The sequence below is a fragment of the Plasmodium brasilianum genome, chromosome 10 (assembly GCF_023973825.1).
Source record: "Plasmodium brasilianum strain Bolivian I chromosome 10, whole genome shotgun sequence".
Taxonomy (NCBI): domain Eukaryota; phylum Apicomplexa; class Aconoidasida; order Haemosporida; family Plasmodiidae; genus Plasmodium; species Plasmodium brasilianum.
Window position 1 is genome coordinate 295,885 of NC_090123.1, and position 17,347 is coordinate 313,231.

The 17,347-nt window shown below is 25.7% G+C and overlaps 3 protein-coding genes across 3 annotated transcripts; 1 reads left to right on the top strand and 2 right to left on the bottom strand.

Moving 5' to 3' along the window:
- Nucleotides 1-782: 782 nt before the first annotated feature.
- MKS88_003122 (Hsc70-interacting protein) lies at nucleotides 783-2,612 on the bottom strand (the record flags this gene model as incomplete). Its single annotated transcript, XM_067216186.1, has 2 exons — nucleotides 783-2,065; nucleotides 2,594-2,612. The coding sequence occupies 2 exons, from the start codon at nucleotides 2,610-2,612 to the stop codon at nucleotides 783-785; spliced, it is 1,302 nt and encodes a 433-aa protein (XP_067072858.1).
- Nucleotides 2,613-5,578: 2,966 nt separating this feature from the next.
- MKS88_003123 (uncharacterized protein) lies at nucleotides 5,579-7,445 on the bottom strand (the record flags this gene model as incomplete). Its single annotated transcript, XM_067216187.1, has 3 exons — nucleotides 5,579-6,168; nucleotides 6,787-6,896; nucleotides 7,408-7,445. 3 exons carry the CDS (start codon nucleotides 7,443-7,445, stop codon nucleotides 5,579-5,581), a joined length of 738 nt encoding a protein of 245 aa, XP_067072859.1.
- Nucleotides 7,446-8,452: 1,007 nt separating this feature from the next.
- Nucleotides 8,453-15,674, top strand: MKS88_003124 (methionine aminopeptidase 1a; the record flags this gene model as incomplete). Its single annotated transcript, XM_067216188.1, has 6 exons — nucleotides 8,453-8,603; nucleotides 9,705-10,016; nucleotides 10,486-10,921; nucleotides 11,794-11,890; nucleotides 12,989-13,281; nucleotides 14,066-15,674. The coding sequence occupies 6 exons, from the start codon at nucleotides 8,453-8,455 to the stop codon at nucleotides 15,672-15,674; spliced, it is 2,898 nt and encodes a 965-aa protein (XP_067072860.1).
- Between the last annotated feature and the right edge of the window lie 1,673 nt (nucleotides 15,675-17,347).

A 17,347-nucleotide genomic window follows, 5' to 3' on the forward strand; every position in this document is an offset into this window, starting at 1 on the left:
AAATACTTAGAAGTGTAGATGTGTAGTTATGTACGTGTGTATATACGCTTAAACGCATATGCATATATATGCACAAACATGCATAGGAACATAAATGCGTATAGTATATAATTACGTATATGCATACGTATTTAGTTATACAAATAACTGTGTATATATTTCCCTGCCTTTTAATCACCAGGAATTTTTTCAAAAGGAAAGTTTGAAGCGCATATTCTAAGGTACATGACTTTATTTTTTTTTTTTTCAATTTAACGATTTTTCATTTCCAACATCTGTAAACCTTTATTTTTTTTACCTAATTTTTTGCGCCAATTTTGTGTTATCTTTTTTAATGCTTTTCTTGCGTCAATCAAGTTTTTCGAGTTAAGAAAAAAATAATTTCGTTAAAACGAATAAATTTAAAAAAAATGAATAAATAAACTTATATATGTTTGCTTAATTATTTATATAAGGTATATATGCTATATATGCATGTGTTATTGGTATATGTTCCATTATTTGGTGCATATAACATTTAAAAATGTATTATTTTATAACGTGGATTTTTTTTTTTTTTTTTTTTTTTTTACATTTATACGTTAAAAGGATTAAATAAAAGTTAACCACAGTTCAACATTGTTCAACAATTTTTAAGTAAAACACTGATCAACAATTTTTAAGTAAAACACTGATCTACAATTTTTAAGTAAAACACTGATCAACAATTTTTAATAAAACACTGATCAACAATTTTTACGAAAAACATTCTTTACCAATATGTGAAGCGAATTTTTCGAAACTTAGTTTTTTCCATTGGGCTTGGATTTACCCATCATATTTCCCAAATCGGAATTTTTTAAATTTTCAAATATGTTCTTATATTTTGGGTCATTGGCATATTTGGACAATAACTCCGGGTTACTCATCATATTTTGCATCATTTGGAAAAACTGAGGATTATTAAATAGTTCTTTCATTTCAGGAGAATTTAAGTCGGGCATTCCGCCTGGAAATCCACTCGGCATTCCTCCGGGCATTCCTCCGGGCATTCCACCTGGAAATCCACCTGGCATACCACCTGGCATACCACCTGGCATTCCACCTGGCATTCCGCCTGGCATTCCGCCTGGCATTCCGCCTGGCATTCCGCCTGGCATTCCGCCGGGCATTCCACCTGGAAATCCACCGGGCATACCTCCTCCAAAATCACCAGAAAAATCCGGTTGACTGTAGGAAGAATCCGAGGAATCTGAGTCATAATTTTCCCTTTTACTATTTTCTTTTTTATATGCCTTTTCTGCAGCTTTTTTCTTAGCAGCTAGCCTTTTTTTTAATTCTTTTTCTCTTTTTTTCCTTTTTTTATCTTCTTCTTTGTTTATTTTGTATCTTCTCTTTTCATAAATTTTTTTATATTTCTCTTCAATTAATTTTTGCATTTCCCATAAATCTTCATCATAATCAATTTTTTGTCCTTGTTCGATATCTGCATGAGCACATTCCCATTTGCCTAAATGTCTATATGCTTTAGCTCTAATTTTATATGCATTAGCGCTATCAATATTTAAATTTAAAGCTTCCGTACAATCTCTAATACAAGCTTTTGGTCTTTTTAAACTTAACAAAATGGATGCACGTTTAGTATATATCATAGCTGATGGATTTCCGAAAGAAATTATTTTATTATATTTTTCTAATGCCTCCTCTAATTTATCTTCTTGAACTAAATTTACTGCTTCTGATTTTAATTTACTAATCTCTTCTATCGTTTCTTCTGATAATTCTCCTTCTATAATAGGAGCTAATGGGGGGCATTCAGTCGTTTCCTCTTTCATTATATCTTCACCTCCTTCTTCCTCTTCCTCTTCTACTTCTTCTTCCTCTTCTTCATCTAAGTCCTCCTTATCAGCTGCATCCGATTTTTCTTCTGTACTATCTTCACTTGGAATATTTTCATAATACTCTTTATCCTTTCTTACTTTTCCACCGAAGCTTTCAATGAATTCCTTAAAAAAAGAAAATTCTGGTTTTAACAAAATGCTTGGGTCTTCCTCACATATAGAAACGAATTTCTTCAACTCCTCAACTATAAAATGATAAAAAAAAAAAAAAAAAAAAAATTGGTGGTAATGCGTAAATAATTATGTTCAAATACAAAAACCTAAAATCTGCTACCTTTTCATGTATATGCAAAATTGGTGGAGAACCCTCAACAGGGTCTCCATACAAAAGCACGATACTATTATACATGATGGTAAGGAATAAAAAAGTATATATGTGTATATGTACATTCATATGTATACATATACATATTACAGCAGCTTCACCCAGCCTTGCATTCCACACCGTTCTTATTAAGCAAATGAAAAATATTTTTAATGAGCCACAAAATATTTTATACAACATTGGATATTTTTACATATCATACGTGTAAGTATATATGCATAAAATATGCATACATACGGTAAACATTTATGTACACATAAAATAATTACAAGATCGCGAAATTCTTTAAAAATGAAACAAAATAAAAACAAAACAGAGCTAAAATATATGTAACTATTCATACGCGTTCATTTTTATATTAAATATTTTTGCGCATGTATACACTTACTCTTTTTGTCATCCATCATTTTTCCTTCCATAAGTATATTATATAGATATATTACAATACAATTTTGTAAGCAGTATATATAATATATGAATATACAAGGTATAATGCCGATGTTATATTTGAATAACACTTTTTTCTAAAATTATACAAGTTAAATCTCTTTTAACCGTTTTGTAAGGATAATATATTATATTATATAAACTCACTCGTTGAGTAAAATAATGTTCACGTGGAAATAGGTACTTTCCAAGTTTAAAAATTTTTAACTACAAATATAAAAATAAATAAAAATAAAAATATATTATATGTATACATAAAATAAATATTTGTGACAATAAAAAAGTAGGAAATTCCACAAGTATTTTATTTTATTTTACTTTATTTTACTTTATTTTACTTTATTTACTTTGTTATATTCTTTTACTGTACTTTATTTTTTTTTTCTCTCTGTTTAACGCTGTTTATGAAAATGTAATGCATACATACATGAGCATTTTGTATGTATAAAAATTTCATATATACATATATACTTATATATATATATTTATATAACCCTGATACACGTGTATAAATTTTTACTCGATAAATTGTAATATGCTATATTTTACTTATGTAGAATATATTTCTTTTTTTTAACATGATTTCTTGTATGAAGGTTTTATATAACCTGTCGAAATTTTTTTTTTTCTTCCCCCCCCACAACTGTGTTTTAGTGTATATAAAATAGATATAAGGAAAAAAAAAAAAAAAAATATATTTATTTATTTTAACTAGTTTTTAATACGTACATATTTATATTTGTATTTAAAAATTTGGAGACCAGTTGCATGAACATTAACATACTAATTAACAAACTAATTAATTAACAAGTGAACAAATATATTGAGTATCCAATAAATTAGTCAATCAATTAACAAATCAGTAAATTAATTAATTAAATTTCGGGAGTATTTTAATTAAGCCTAATTTTTAGGTTACTGCGTTAAAGAATTTGCCAAATGATTTCGAGCATTGTATTATATACAAAATATCAGTATTATTCAACATAACAAACTTATCTTTTTTTTTACAAAATATGGATAGAAGAAATGGAAGGAAATAATACTATATTTTCTTTTGTTTTAAAGGCACAAATAAATTTAAAAAAGGTTCCATTTGCTTCATTAAAAAAATTTATTATTTGCTTGGACACATATTAATACATACATTCGTACATACATTAATACATACATTAATACATACATTAATACATACATTAATACGTACATTCGTACATACATTAATACGTACATTCGTACATACATTAATACATACATTCGTATATACATTAATACATACATTAATACGTACATTCGTATATACATTAATACATACATTAATACATACATTAATACGTACATTCGTACATACATTAATACATACATTAATACATACATTCGTATATACATTAATACATACATTCGTATATACATTAATACATACATTCGTATATACATTAATATATTTATTAATATACATATTGGAACTATGTATAATAAAGAGGTATATTATTTTGTGGTTTTTATCACATGGCGAAGATTTCACTTCATTTTTTATAAATACTTGTATATATATGAATACATACATATACATATGTTATATTTTACGCCCAACTTGTACGCCTTACACCTTCCTATTAAATAAAAAAAGGACGTGAGCATTTGTATTTAATCATATATCGTTATTTTAAAAATTTTTTTAAATGAAATCGTAGGAAAATATACTCGTAAAACTCGTTTCTCCCAATTTTACACATTTTATTTGATAACTATATATTTTGGGGAGCTATTTTTAAATAAATAGCGAACTACTCGAAAGCAAATTTTTATTAACGAATGCTCACCTTTACCTTTTTTAAAATTAAAATTTTTTATTTTTAAGTTAATTACTGTATTTTCCTTTTTTTTTTTTTTTGCTTTGTTTTATTGTTGTATTATTTTATCGTCTTCATATATGTGTAGCACATATTGATGGTACAACTAAATAATGTGTGTATATATATATATATAATTATATGTATATATATAATTATGTGTATATATATATATATATATATATTCAAGCAAATGAGTAATTTGTAACACGATTTTTTTCCCGTTTTTCGCGCAAATGTTTATAACGGTGGAACATATCACTGCTTAAATGGCAATTGAAGGTGCACATTATTTATGTGTTACTGATTATATATGGCTCATTTTATTTTTCATTTAACATGTTTTATTTTACTTATATTACTTCTATATATTATTGGAGTGTAATGCATTAAATGTAAAAAATAGTTGTTTATAATTTTTCCATTCCTCCTTCATTCACCCAGTTAATTGTAAAAATAGCTCTTCCTTAATGTGTATATTCATTCAGCTTTATTACGAACTGCGTTTATTTACATCAATACAAATACATTTTTAACAATCAATCAGACGCAATTAATGTGTTATTTAATTAACAATTAAACAAAATGGATAAAAACAATATTCGAGTGGGACATTAGAAGATTTAACTCCTCGTACATATATATATATATATATATATCCACGCGTAGGCACGTGTGGATGCACATATATATCCTCACTGTATATATTTATATATGTATGCTGAATAAGTTCCTATTATGTATGTAAAAGGTTTCAAAAAAAGTATTATAAAATCATTGAAAAAATGTAGCAATCAAATCATTGAAAAAATGTAGCAATCAAATTACTGAAAAAATGTAGCAATCATATCATTGTAAAAATGTAGCAATCATATCATTGTAAAAATGTAGCAATCAAATTACTGAAAAATTGTAAAAAATTATTGAAAAACACCCATATATTTAATGAAAATGCAAAGCTGTTATAAATATACTAAAAATTTGTCAAAATTATTGAAAAATTGTACTGATCTGGGTCAAGTATTTTTACTTATACTTTTAATTTTTTTTTTTTCATTTTTCTTTTCTTTTTTTTATTCTTGGTTTTCCAGATCATTATATATAAAATTATTTCTGTATTCATATTTTGAAATGTACAAATTAAAAGAACACATAAATGAAGTAAAAAGAATGGTAAAAATCAAATAATAATAAAATTTTATGTAAATATTTTCTTTTGAGAGTATAATTAAGATTTCGTCTAAAACACCCCATATTCCTACTGCACATAAAAATGAACAACAGTCAACCAAAAATCGAAGAATCACTTTCACATTAAATTCATTAATGTTAAAAAAACTACTTGTTGGATCTTCTTCATTCCCATTATATGATTTATCACTTGAATCTCTTACTGGATTTTGTAAATTATTTTCAAATACCCATTTTATGTTTTCATTTTCCCGCTTTTTGTTAAGTCCATCAAAATTATTGGAAATTATATCATCATCATTCTTTTGTTCTTCTTGCACATATATTTTTACTGATTTATTTTCCTCAGAAATATAATTCGAGTTTTTCTCAAAATATTTTTTCTTGTCATTTTCATTTGATACATAGAATTCATTCATTAATGTAAAAAATGTAAAATGAAACGATGGTGTTTGGTTTGGTTTTATTATTCCTGTAGATTTGCAAACAAATAAACAGTTATAACGTGCGTACAAACATACATATATAGGAAAAAACTATTAAGCGCTAATATATACTTATAAATCTGCGTTCAATTTTATCCCGACAAATATGTATTCTATTTAAATAAATTCTATCTATATCTATCTATCTATCTATATCTATCTATATCTATCTATCTATATCTATCTATATATATCTATCTATATCTATCTATCTATCTATCTATCTATCTATCTATCTATATATATATATATATATATATATATATATATATATATATATACACACACACATAAATAAATTACAATGCTACATTTATGGGCAAAAGGAATAAACTAAATGGAGCACAAATATCAGCTCAATGTATGCGCACATACATATATATATGCAAATACAAATGCATATATATATGCATATATGTGTATATATATATTTACAAAAAATATACACACAAAAAAACTAAAACAAAAACAAAATATATGTAATAAAAAAGGGACAAAAACAAGAGTGAAATATAAAAATTGTATATGATACGTCTAATATTCCTTGGTATTAACGGATATACAAAAACGCTAAAATGTTTTCTTAATATGTTTTGTATTATTACTACGGGTACTACTATTACTAGTACTACCACTGCTGGTACTACCACTGCTGGTACTACTATTACTGGTACTACCACAGCTGGTACTACTACTACTACTACTAACACTGCTGCTTCATTAACGATAAGCTTGTGGTTATACTCCTAATTTTATTCTTAATATCTGCAATAAAGAGTGGTCCTATATTTTTTATTTTTGAAATTTATTTCTCCTGGAGTATTATTCAAAATTAACTGAAAATAAAAATGGCTAGCTATTTTCTCTTCTTTTAATTTTTCGTGTTTTGATGTTCCATGTATGTATAAAAAAAAATTTAACTAAAAAAACTCCTAATAATTTAGTTACTGCTAGAACATTTTTTCTTTCTTTTTTTGCTGAAAAAAAATTTGTATTTTGTGAACATAATAAAAAATTGGTTTCCTTAAATAAAAAAAATTATTTTTTAATACAGTATGTATTCCTTGTGGCATCCCTATACTTTGGAATAATAACTTAGGTAATTAACGTACTTCTTGACTCTATATGTTTAATAGAATGATTCACAATGATTGTATTCTTAGCAGTTAAGATATAATATTTAATAAGAATATTCCTGTTATTATATGTACTTATTATATATATACATATATGTTAAAAAATCAGTTTTTAAAATTTGAAACATTAACAGTTCATTCTCAAATATTACTACAAAATTGCCTTAAGTTTAAAAAATTTATTCTATTAATTTATGCTTATTAGCAACAAAAAAACTATTAAGAAAAAAAAAAAAAAGAAAAAGAAACAAGTTCCTACTTAATATAATATTTAATTTCTAAATATATATACTACAAATCATTTATATTTAACTACAATAAAATTTGTATTATCGATAAATAAAAATAAAAATTTTTACCTATTTGTAAAATTTTAACTATAAATGTTTCTTTTCAAAGGATTTTGAAAATATATTATTTTTTGTTTAATTTGATCAATTAAATTTTATATTTTTAATTTTTATTTTTATTTTTAATTTTTAGTTTTTAAATTTTAAATGACAAAAAAAAAAAAAAAATAAAAGAGCTCCAAAAATTAATTATATTGTATTATATATACATATATACATATACTATTATATATATATATATATATATATGGCGAAAATTTAAAAATAATTAATGCTGAAAAATCTTTTTTATTGAGAAGAAAAAATATATTAATGGAGTTTTTTTTTATTTTTTACAGTAGTAAAAAATACCTTTTTTATTATTTACACTAAAATTTTATGCTTCAATTTTCGCCTTCGCTAAATTATTTAACAGATTTAAGAAAATGTAAAATAAAATTTTTTTAAAATATTCGGAAACATAAGAACTGAAATGATTTTTGAATTTTTCTTTTTATACCTTTTTTTTGGCTTCCATATATCTATGCTACTTTTTACGTTAATTAACAACTTTATATGTATGTTCTTTTATTGAATGTATAACCTCTTTTTTATTTTGATGATTTTTTTTTTTTTTTTTTTTTATTCATAATATAAAAAGACCCTTTTGAAGAACTAGCACAAAGCCTAAATAAATTTTATATTTTTTAGTTATAATCATAGATTAGAAATAAAGAATGAAAGAGAAATTAAAAAGAATGAAAAAGTGAAATTAAAAAAAAAAAAAAAGTCATTTCCCATATAAAATGTTGTCCTATTCAAAAAAAAATTTCGTGTTTAAACTTCCTTTAATATTAAAAAGGAAACCCTTGAATTTTCACACGTACACCTTAACACCAAAAATAAATAAAATTAAAGTTACTGAAATGAAGTCGTTTAAACCAACCGTAGAAGATGGTATATGAAATTAAAAAAAAAAAGAAAAAGAAAAAAGAAAAAAGAAAAACATTTATATGATATGTAATATATCAAATGATGTAATATATTAAGCATTAAACACCGTGGGTATTAACCATATTGAATAAAAATAATGAATACATTTTAAGCAAAACATGCCACCTTTTAATTTGTTAAGGATCATCATAAAAGTTATACAGTTGCAAAAGTAAACAAACATTCAACAGGAAAAATATTAATAACAGTAAATATTTCACACATGGACCAAATACTAAAGCTCACTTAACATTTTTATTTTTTTTTTTATTTTAATTTGGTTTTCTACAAAAATTAAAATTTTCAATAAACTTGAATTTGCTATAATATTATAACACAATTATGATAAAAATAAATGTTCATATTTTTATATTTAGAAAAAGGACAAATATACGAACATTTGAGCATTGTCTAGAACAATACAAAAAAAAAAAAAAAAAAAAAAATTATAAAAATAAAAAATAATGAAAAACTTTTTACATTCCATTTGTTATTTTTAATATGCTAATTATTTCTGAATTAAATAAAAGCTCTGATGGAAAGCATAAAATAAAAATAATTTTAAACATTAAGAAGCACGCGCTTTGTTCGCATACACTTATATGTACTTGTAGATATACGCATATGTAGATATACGTGTATAAATATACATTCATGTACATATGCACACTGCTATAAACAAGTGGAGTTACACGTTTGTGCAAATTAAAATATATGATGGAGAACGTGAAATTTATAAAAAATTTTGCAACATTTTTGAATTTCCCGCAAAATACCGAAATGCGCAAAAACAAATACACAAATTTATATGTTAATTCATTTATACGTTAATTCATTTATACGTTAATTCATTTATACGTTAATTCATTTATACGTTAATTCATTTATACGTTAATGCACTTATACGTTAATGCACTTATACGTTAATGCAGTTATACGTTATTGCAGTTATACGTTAATTCATTATTAAAAACAATGAAAAAAAAAATATATATATTACGTTACACCCATTACATGCTTGGATTGATATTATTTATAAAAATATTGCATTTTTATTTTTTAAAGGCAAATATGAAATAACAGCAGTTCAAAAGGTTCCTGCACATATTAATTGCCCCAGTTATGCTAAAACAGGAATTGTTGAAAACTCGAACATTATTTTCGAAATTAAAGATGAAGAAACTATAATAAAAATGAAAAAGGCTGCAAAATTAGCAGCACGATGTTTAAAGTTATGTTTGGAAAATTCAAAAATAGGTGTAACAACAGATGATATTGATAAAATAGCTTTCGACTTTTATATAGAGAATAATGCATATCCCGCTGGAATTAATTTTCATGGTTTTCCAAAGACTCTTTGCGCTTCACCAAATGAAGGTATCACCTTTTACATTATTGCGTTTTTCTTATCCGTTCATTGTTAACCATTTATTTTTAGAAATTTCATTTTATCTGTTCCGTTTTAACATTTTGTTTTTAATTGTTTAATTTTTTTTTTTTTTATTATTATCTCTTTTTTCTTTTTGCACTATTTGTTTACGCTCTTTTCGGCCAATTTCAGTATGCACTCTATATCTTCAAAAATTTAGCAAGTATACAGATCCGGCTAGACACACAAATATAATTAGCGAAAAACACATTTTGATACGTTCATATTGACACATTGTTTGAATTTTGTTTTTATTATTTATCATTTTGCACATTATACTTTTTCACCTTAATGGAAAAAAAAAAAAAAAAAAAAAAATTCAGCTATTTTATATTACGCATTTAATTTTACAGTTATACTTTATTCACCTTGCTTGTTCATAATTTTTTTTTTTTTTTTTTTTTTTTAAAACTGCAGTGGTGTGTCATGGAATACCAAATTTAAGAAAATTAAAAAACGGTGATATAATAACATACGATTGCACAGTTTATATTGATGGAGTATTTGGTGATTGTGCAGGCACAAAAGCAATAGGAGAAGTTTCGAAAAATCACAAGAAATTAATTGATATAAGTAAAGAATGTCTTTATAAAGCTATATCTGTTTGTAGAGACGGTCAGAAATTTTCAGAAATTGGAAGAATAATAACTGAGCATGCACAGAAAAATGGGTTTAATGTGATAAAAGATTTTTGTGGTCATTTTATAGGACGTAATATGCATATGTATCCTTTAATTGAACATCATTATCCTAACAGTTATAATAATAATGATCGTATGAAAAAAGGGCAGATATTTACAATCGAGCCGATATTATCGGAAGGTAGTACAAATATTCATACATGGAAAGACCAGTGGACTGTGTGCACTAATGACAATTCTTTTTGTTCGCAGTGGGAACATACTATTTTAATTTTGGAAAATTCTGCTGAAATATTAACGGAGGGTGAATAGCGGAAGGAGTCTTAATGGGCAGGCACACAAATACGCATATAAATGGACAAATATGCGCAAATATATTCGCATGTGATATTCGTTTGAATTGGTACATAGAATTAAGGAAATACGAAATTTCTAAATCTTTTCTTTTACATTCTGTACAAACAATTCGTTGTATTTTTTTTTTTTTTTTTTTGTTTTATCTTTTTTAGACATATAAATTACAATTTTTTCATCAAAAAATTAAATTTTTTACAGTAGCTCTATTTTTTTTTTATTATACATATTAAGAAAAACGACATATACATATACACACGTAAGTATGTATGCATGTATGTATTTGTTTTTCTAATTTTTTATTATCACACTTTTTTCCAATGCACAAATTTTAGTGCATTTCCCAAAAGATAAATAAACACATTTATCATATGGACTCCTTTTATTAATCATTTTTTAATTCCTTATATTTTTTATTTTAAATATCAAAAATTTAAAGTCTTAGTATTTCACGAAAATTTAAGCATACCCGTTTTAAAATATAAACTTATATATGTACACATCTTCGAGGAAACAAATTCTTTTTCAGTTTAATAAGAAAAACAATTTTTTATTAAACTTGAAGTTTACTTCTCTTCCTATTTGACCTAAAACACTTGATTTTTTTTCTGTGTTGTTACGTTTACTTCTGCCATTTCTGCGTTCGTCATTTATGCCTTTTTATTTTTTTTTTTTTATTTGGTTTTCGCTTTTATTTATTTTTTCCTTTTTTCTTCTTTTCTTTAATCAGCTCTAACCTATTTCACCCAGATCATTTAAGTAAAAGGAATCTTTTACACAACATAATAAAAGGAGCCTACATAAACATTATACTTGTAAATGTAGTGGTATATAAATGTTCGTCCTTCTTTAGCTGGTTAAAAGCTTAGTAGTTATTAAAGGCCTGATATGCACATATAAAAAGTGCTATATTTGCGTTTTTCTTTTTTGCTTTTAGTAGTAAATTTTGACATAATAGTTTAAGCATTAATTCAAATAAAATTAGAAGATTAATTTATATGAACAAAATTTTACTCTCATTTCTGTGCTACTGTTTTAGTACTACTGTTTTAGTACTACTGTTTTAGTACTACTGTTTTAGTACTACTGTTTTAGTACTACTGCTTTATTACTACTGTTTTAGTACTACTGCTTTAGTACTACTGTTTTAGTACTACTGTTTTAGTACTACTGCTTTAGTACTACTGTTTTAGTTTTCTCTGCTTTGATGTGCTTTTCTATTTATTAGCTTTTCTTTTTCTTTTTTTTTTTTATTACATTACTACCGTCCATGTTGATATCTCTTTTTGTGATGGTTTCTCATATATAGCAATGCTACCTATGAAATACTTAAAAAGAAATTTTTTTTTTTTTTTTATTTAATTTTAATGGTATACTATCTACTCCTTTAAGTTTTACCCTTTTCCATATGACCTTTTGTATTGTATTCTGGTATAACTTTTTAAGTTTCATTGTTCTCTATCGTAAGCTACTCTAATGTTCTTGCATATGTTCGTAGTATATTAAATATTGTAATATGCAGTTATAACAAGTATATATATTTTTTAATTTTTCATTATGAACTAGCAAGTACATAAATATATATATACATACAAATATATATATACACATTAATATACTTTTGTGCTTACATTACTATGCTAAAACTCCATCATAATTTTTGTAGTAGATGAATTTTCCTTTTTCCTTTTTCCTTTTTCCTTTTTCCTTTTTCCTTTTTCATTTTTCATTTTTCCTTTTTCCTTTTTCCTTTTTCCTTTTTCCTTTTTCATTTTTCCTTTTTCCTTTTTCCTTTTTCCTTTTTCCTTTTTCATTTTTCATTTTTTTTTTTATTATTTTTCGATTGATTTTTTGATTTTTTTTCTGATTTTTACTTTTTTTTTTTTTGTTATTTGTTAAACCCTACGCTTATTGAAAATTTTTAGCTTTTTAAATTAAAGAGAAAATTAACCAAAAATAACAAAAATAACGAAAAAGGCAAAAATAGCAAAAATTGTAAAAAAAGCAAAAATAGCAAAAATAGCAAAAATAGCAAAAAAAGCAAAAAAAGCAAAAATAGCAAAAATAGTAAAAAAAGCAAAAAAAGAAAGGATAACGAAAAAGGCAAAAATTACAAAATGACAATTATCAATGTAACAGTAAAATGGAAGAGCAACATTTATAATAATCTAGAGCTCAATGTAGCTGAACCAGTCATATTATTTAAGCAGCAGTTGTGGTAATGTGAAAAGGAAAAAAAGGAAAACTTTCTTCGAAACCGCTATTTATAATAAGATGTACTTATACAAACATGTGCATAAATGTACCTGCATGTGTGTACCCACATATGTATATATATATATATACATACTGTGAAACGCTGAAATTATTTTAGACGAAATTGATTTTTTCCTTTTACCCATAATTACATCGCTTTATATACATACATATACGCATGTGTAGACACATGAGAAGGCGAGTCTGTACAATATGGAGTATATTTTAATTTTAAAAAGAGAGAGGGAGGGATCATTTTTTTTTAAAGTTTATCCTTCTCCTCTAATAATTTTAATGCGAATTACGAGAAGCGCATGTGTGTGTGGGGGGTATATCCCTTGAAACGACCATTATTTGTAAAGACATATGTGAATGCATATACACACATGTACGCACACAAACACACATATACCCCCATATACACATATATACCCACATATACCAACATATATACCCACATATACCAACATATATACCCACATATACCAACATATATACCCACATATACCAACATATATACCCACATATACCAACATATATACCCACATATACCAACATATATACCCACATATACCAACATATATACCCACATATACCAACATATATACCCACATATACCAACATATATACCCACATATACCAACATATATACCCACATATACCAACATATATACCCACATATACCAACATATATACCCACATATACCAACATATGTATGCCCCATTTCCACATTTTCTCTCCTCAGCAAACTAACGAATGTACCTCCAGAAAAACAAAAACTCATGTATAAGGGACTAATAAAGGATGATGCAGACTTGTCTAAGTTAAACATAAAAAATAACGACAAAATTATGCTAGTCGGTTCAGCAGAAAGTTTAGTAGAAAAACCTCATAATGTAGTGTTTATTGAAGATTTATCAAAAGAAGATAAGGAAAAATTACATGAAAAAGAAAATATAATTTTTGAAGATCAAGGTATAGTAAACTTAGGAAATACTTGTTATTTTAATGCCGTATTACAGTTCTTAACATCTTTTGATGATTTAGGAGAATTTCTTAAAAACTTTAAAAGAAAAGAAAAATTTTTATTAAAAACACCGAAAGATATGTTATTTGATTGTTATATTCATTTTTCTCAAACCTTTGGAAAATCATCAGAACCATATGTACCACTTGAATTGTTAAAATCATTTAGGGAAGTTTTTCCAAAATTTAAAAGCGTAAATTTAAGGACAAAACAATATGCTCAACAGGATGCTGAGGAATGTATGAATGCAATTCTTAATTCTCTAAATGAAGAAAGCGAATGTAAAATAATTGATGAATTGTTCTCCTTCAAAATTGTTAGTAAAATTAAATTAATAGAAAATGATGCCACTGAAAATGATGGTTCAAGTACGATTAGCGGTATTGAGAAGGAGAGTGCTGCAAAAACAATGCCAACTAGCGAAAATGTAACAGAACAAAACTCAAATACAGTCTTACAGGAAGAGTATGAAACAACCGAAGAGTTTCACAATAAATTAATATGTTACATGGGAACTCATGCTACCCCGGTAAATCATATGCATGAAGGAATACACTTATCCTTAAATGAAAAAATTCGAAAAAATAAAGCAGCAGATAGTAAAGAAGACGCATTATATGAAAAGAAATCAGAAATTAATTCCTTACCACCTTATCTTATTGTCCATTTTTTACGATTTGAATCAAAACGAATAGTAGAGTCAAATAATGGTGTTTCTGTAGTTACTGCCAAAATATGTAGAAAAGTAAGCTTTCCAGAAACTTTTGATATATATGATTTCTGTTCAGAAAATATAAAAAGTCAGTTGAAGATTGCTAGGAATATAATTATGAAAAGGAGGGAACCCAAAGGGGGCGATATTTCACCTCCCCTTGATATGGTTAACTTATCACAGGATAGGGACAAAAGTGATACGGCGAAAAATGAGGAGGTGAAAAATGAGCAGACAAGTAACAAAAAGGACAATGACCAAAAATGTGATAAAAAAGAGGGTATGAATATCCCTACGGGGGAATACGAATTAATTTCCGTCATTACACACAAGGGAAGAAATGAAGAGAGCGGTCATTACATTGCTTGGAAAAAAATGAGAAAATGTATAATCCAAGATTGCAGAACGGATGATATGGATCAAATAAATAAAAAAAATACATCCTCCAACGATGCAGTATGGTATAAAATGGATGATGATAAAGTAAGTACATGTAAATTCGTTTCCAATGATTTATGTGGTGGATGCAGTGATTTTAATATAGCCATTTTGTTATTATATAAAAGGAAAACCTTATCCTGCACACAGGAAGAAATAGATAAATATGATATGTGAGCGTACAGATGTGGGTGTATATAAGCAAGCATGTGTATATATGTATGTATGTGCATATGTAAATATACATACATTTTTGTACATATATGCACATGCATACGGAGTTGTATTTTTTTTTTTTTCACTTACTAATTCATAGTATATTTTAGAAGGTATTTAAATACTTATATCATAAACCATTTTTTGTTCATATAACATTATTTCCAATTTTTTAAAAGTGCATTTTTAGCACGTACATGTTGTACATAATGCATATTCATATATATATATATATATATTTGTGTGTGCGCCCAGTAAACGTAGAACATACTGGGAATAAACTCGCTACATGCCCACACGTGTACATATCTTCATTGAACACTTTACTTAATTCTTAATTAGAAAAATGGCATGATGCATTTTAAACTTTTTTGTAGTTATTTTTAATTTTTTTTTTTTTTTTTTTTTTTTTTTTTAAAACTTTAGCATTGTTAAGGTAAAAATAATATCTAAATTTTTCCCCTGAATATATTACCTTCTTTTCAAGTTAGTAAATAGCAGTCTTTTCCCCTTTCACACGTACATATATATATATATATATATATATATATATACATATGCAAACCCGCACACGCACACATACAGAAGTGTGTACGTATGTGTGTACTGCCCCAACGCATACACTTATGTACATGTACATTTCTATTTACGCTGTTGGGCCATTTAAAGTGGGATATTCATTAAATAGGTTACACATAATGCTTCCCACCCCTTCCGTGGTTGTAAGTATATATATAGGCATCATAATTTAGCTCTTTCCCTTGCCCGTTCGTTCAACTTAAAAATGAAAAGAAATGAAAAATAAATAGCAAAGATGGAAAGACAAATGAAACAAAGCACAGCAAAAAAATAAAATAAAATAATGGTGAACGAAAAACATATAAACAAAGAAACGCAAAAACGTAAAAATGTATGAAAACATAACCAGAACTCTATTCGCATTAAGAAACGATATTTTTTTCTAAAATTATTATTATATTATATTTTTTTCCAATTTTTTTTTTTTTTTTTTTTTTATACTATTTAGAAATCGCATATGGGAAAAAATTTTATTTTGATAAATTTTCATTTATGTAAATACTAAGGTAATAATCTGAATAAAAATGATGTTATGTTTGGTCATGGCATGTTAACAGCAGCTGAAAACGCTGCACGTTTGACTAAAAAATATATACATATTGTACATATACGTATTGCATATGTATATACATACATAATACAAGTATGTTATCACGTAGTAACGGCATAACTACGTAAAAAATTGAATATTCTGTTGGAGCGCTTAGATATATCGCTGCATTTAGTTCATTAAAAAATAAAGGAGTGTAAAAAATTTTAAATTTTCAAATAGGAAACAACCGAAAAAACAAAAAAAAAAAAAAAACATATATGATAGTTCTTAGAGTAATAAAAGCAATACCTGAGTAATTAAAAAAAAAATATAACTTTGGGTATGGTTAATCCCTGTACCGTTACTTAACAGATTGTATATAAATTCACTCGTAAATAGCAAAAGAGAAAAAAAAAAAAAAAAAAAAAAAAAAAAAAAAAAAAAAAAGAAATTTATCAGTTGATTAAATGATTAATTAAGTCACTAATTTATTGACCATTTAATTGACTAATTGGTTGACTAA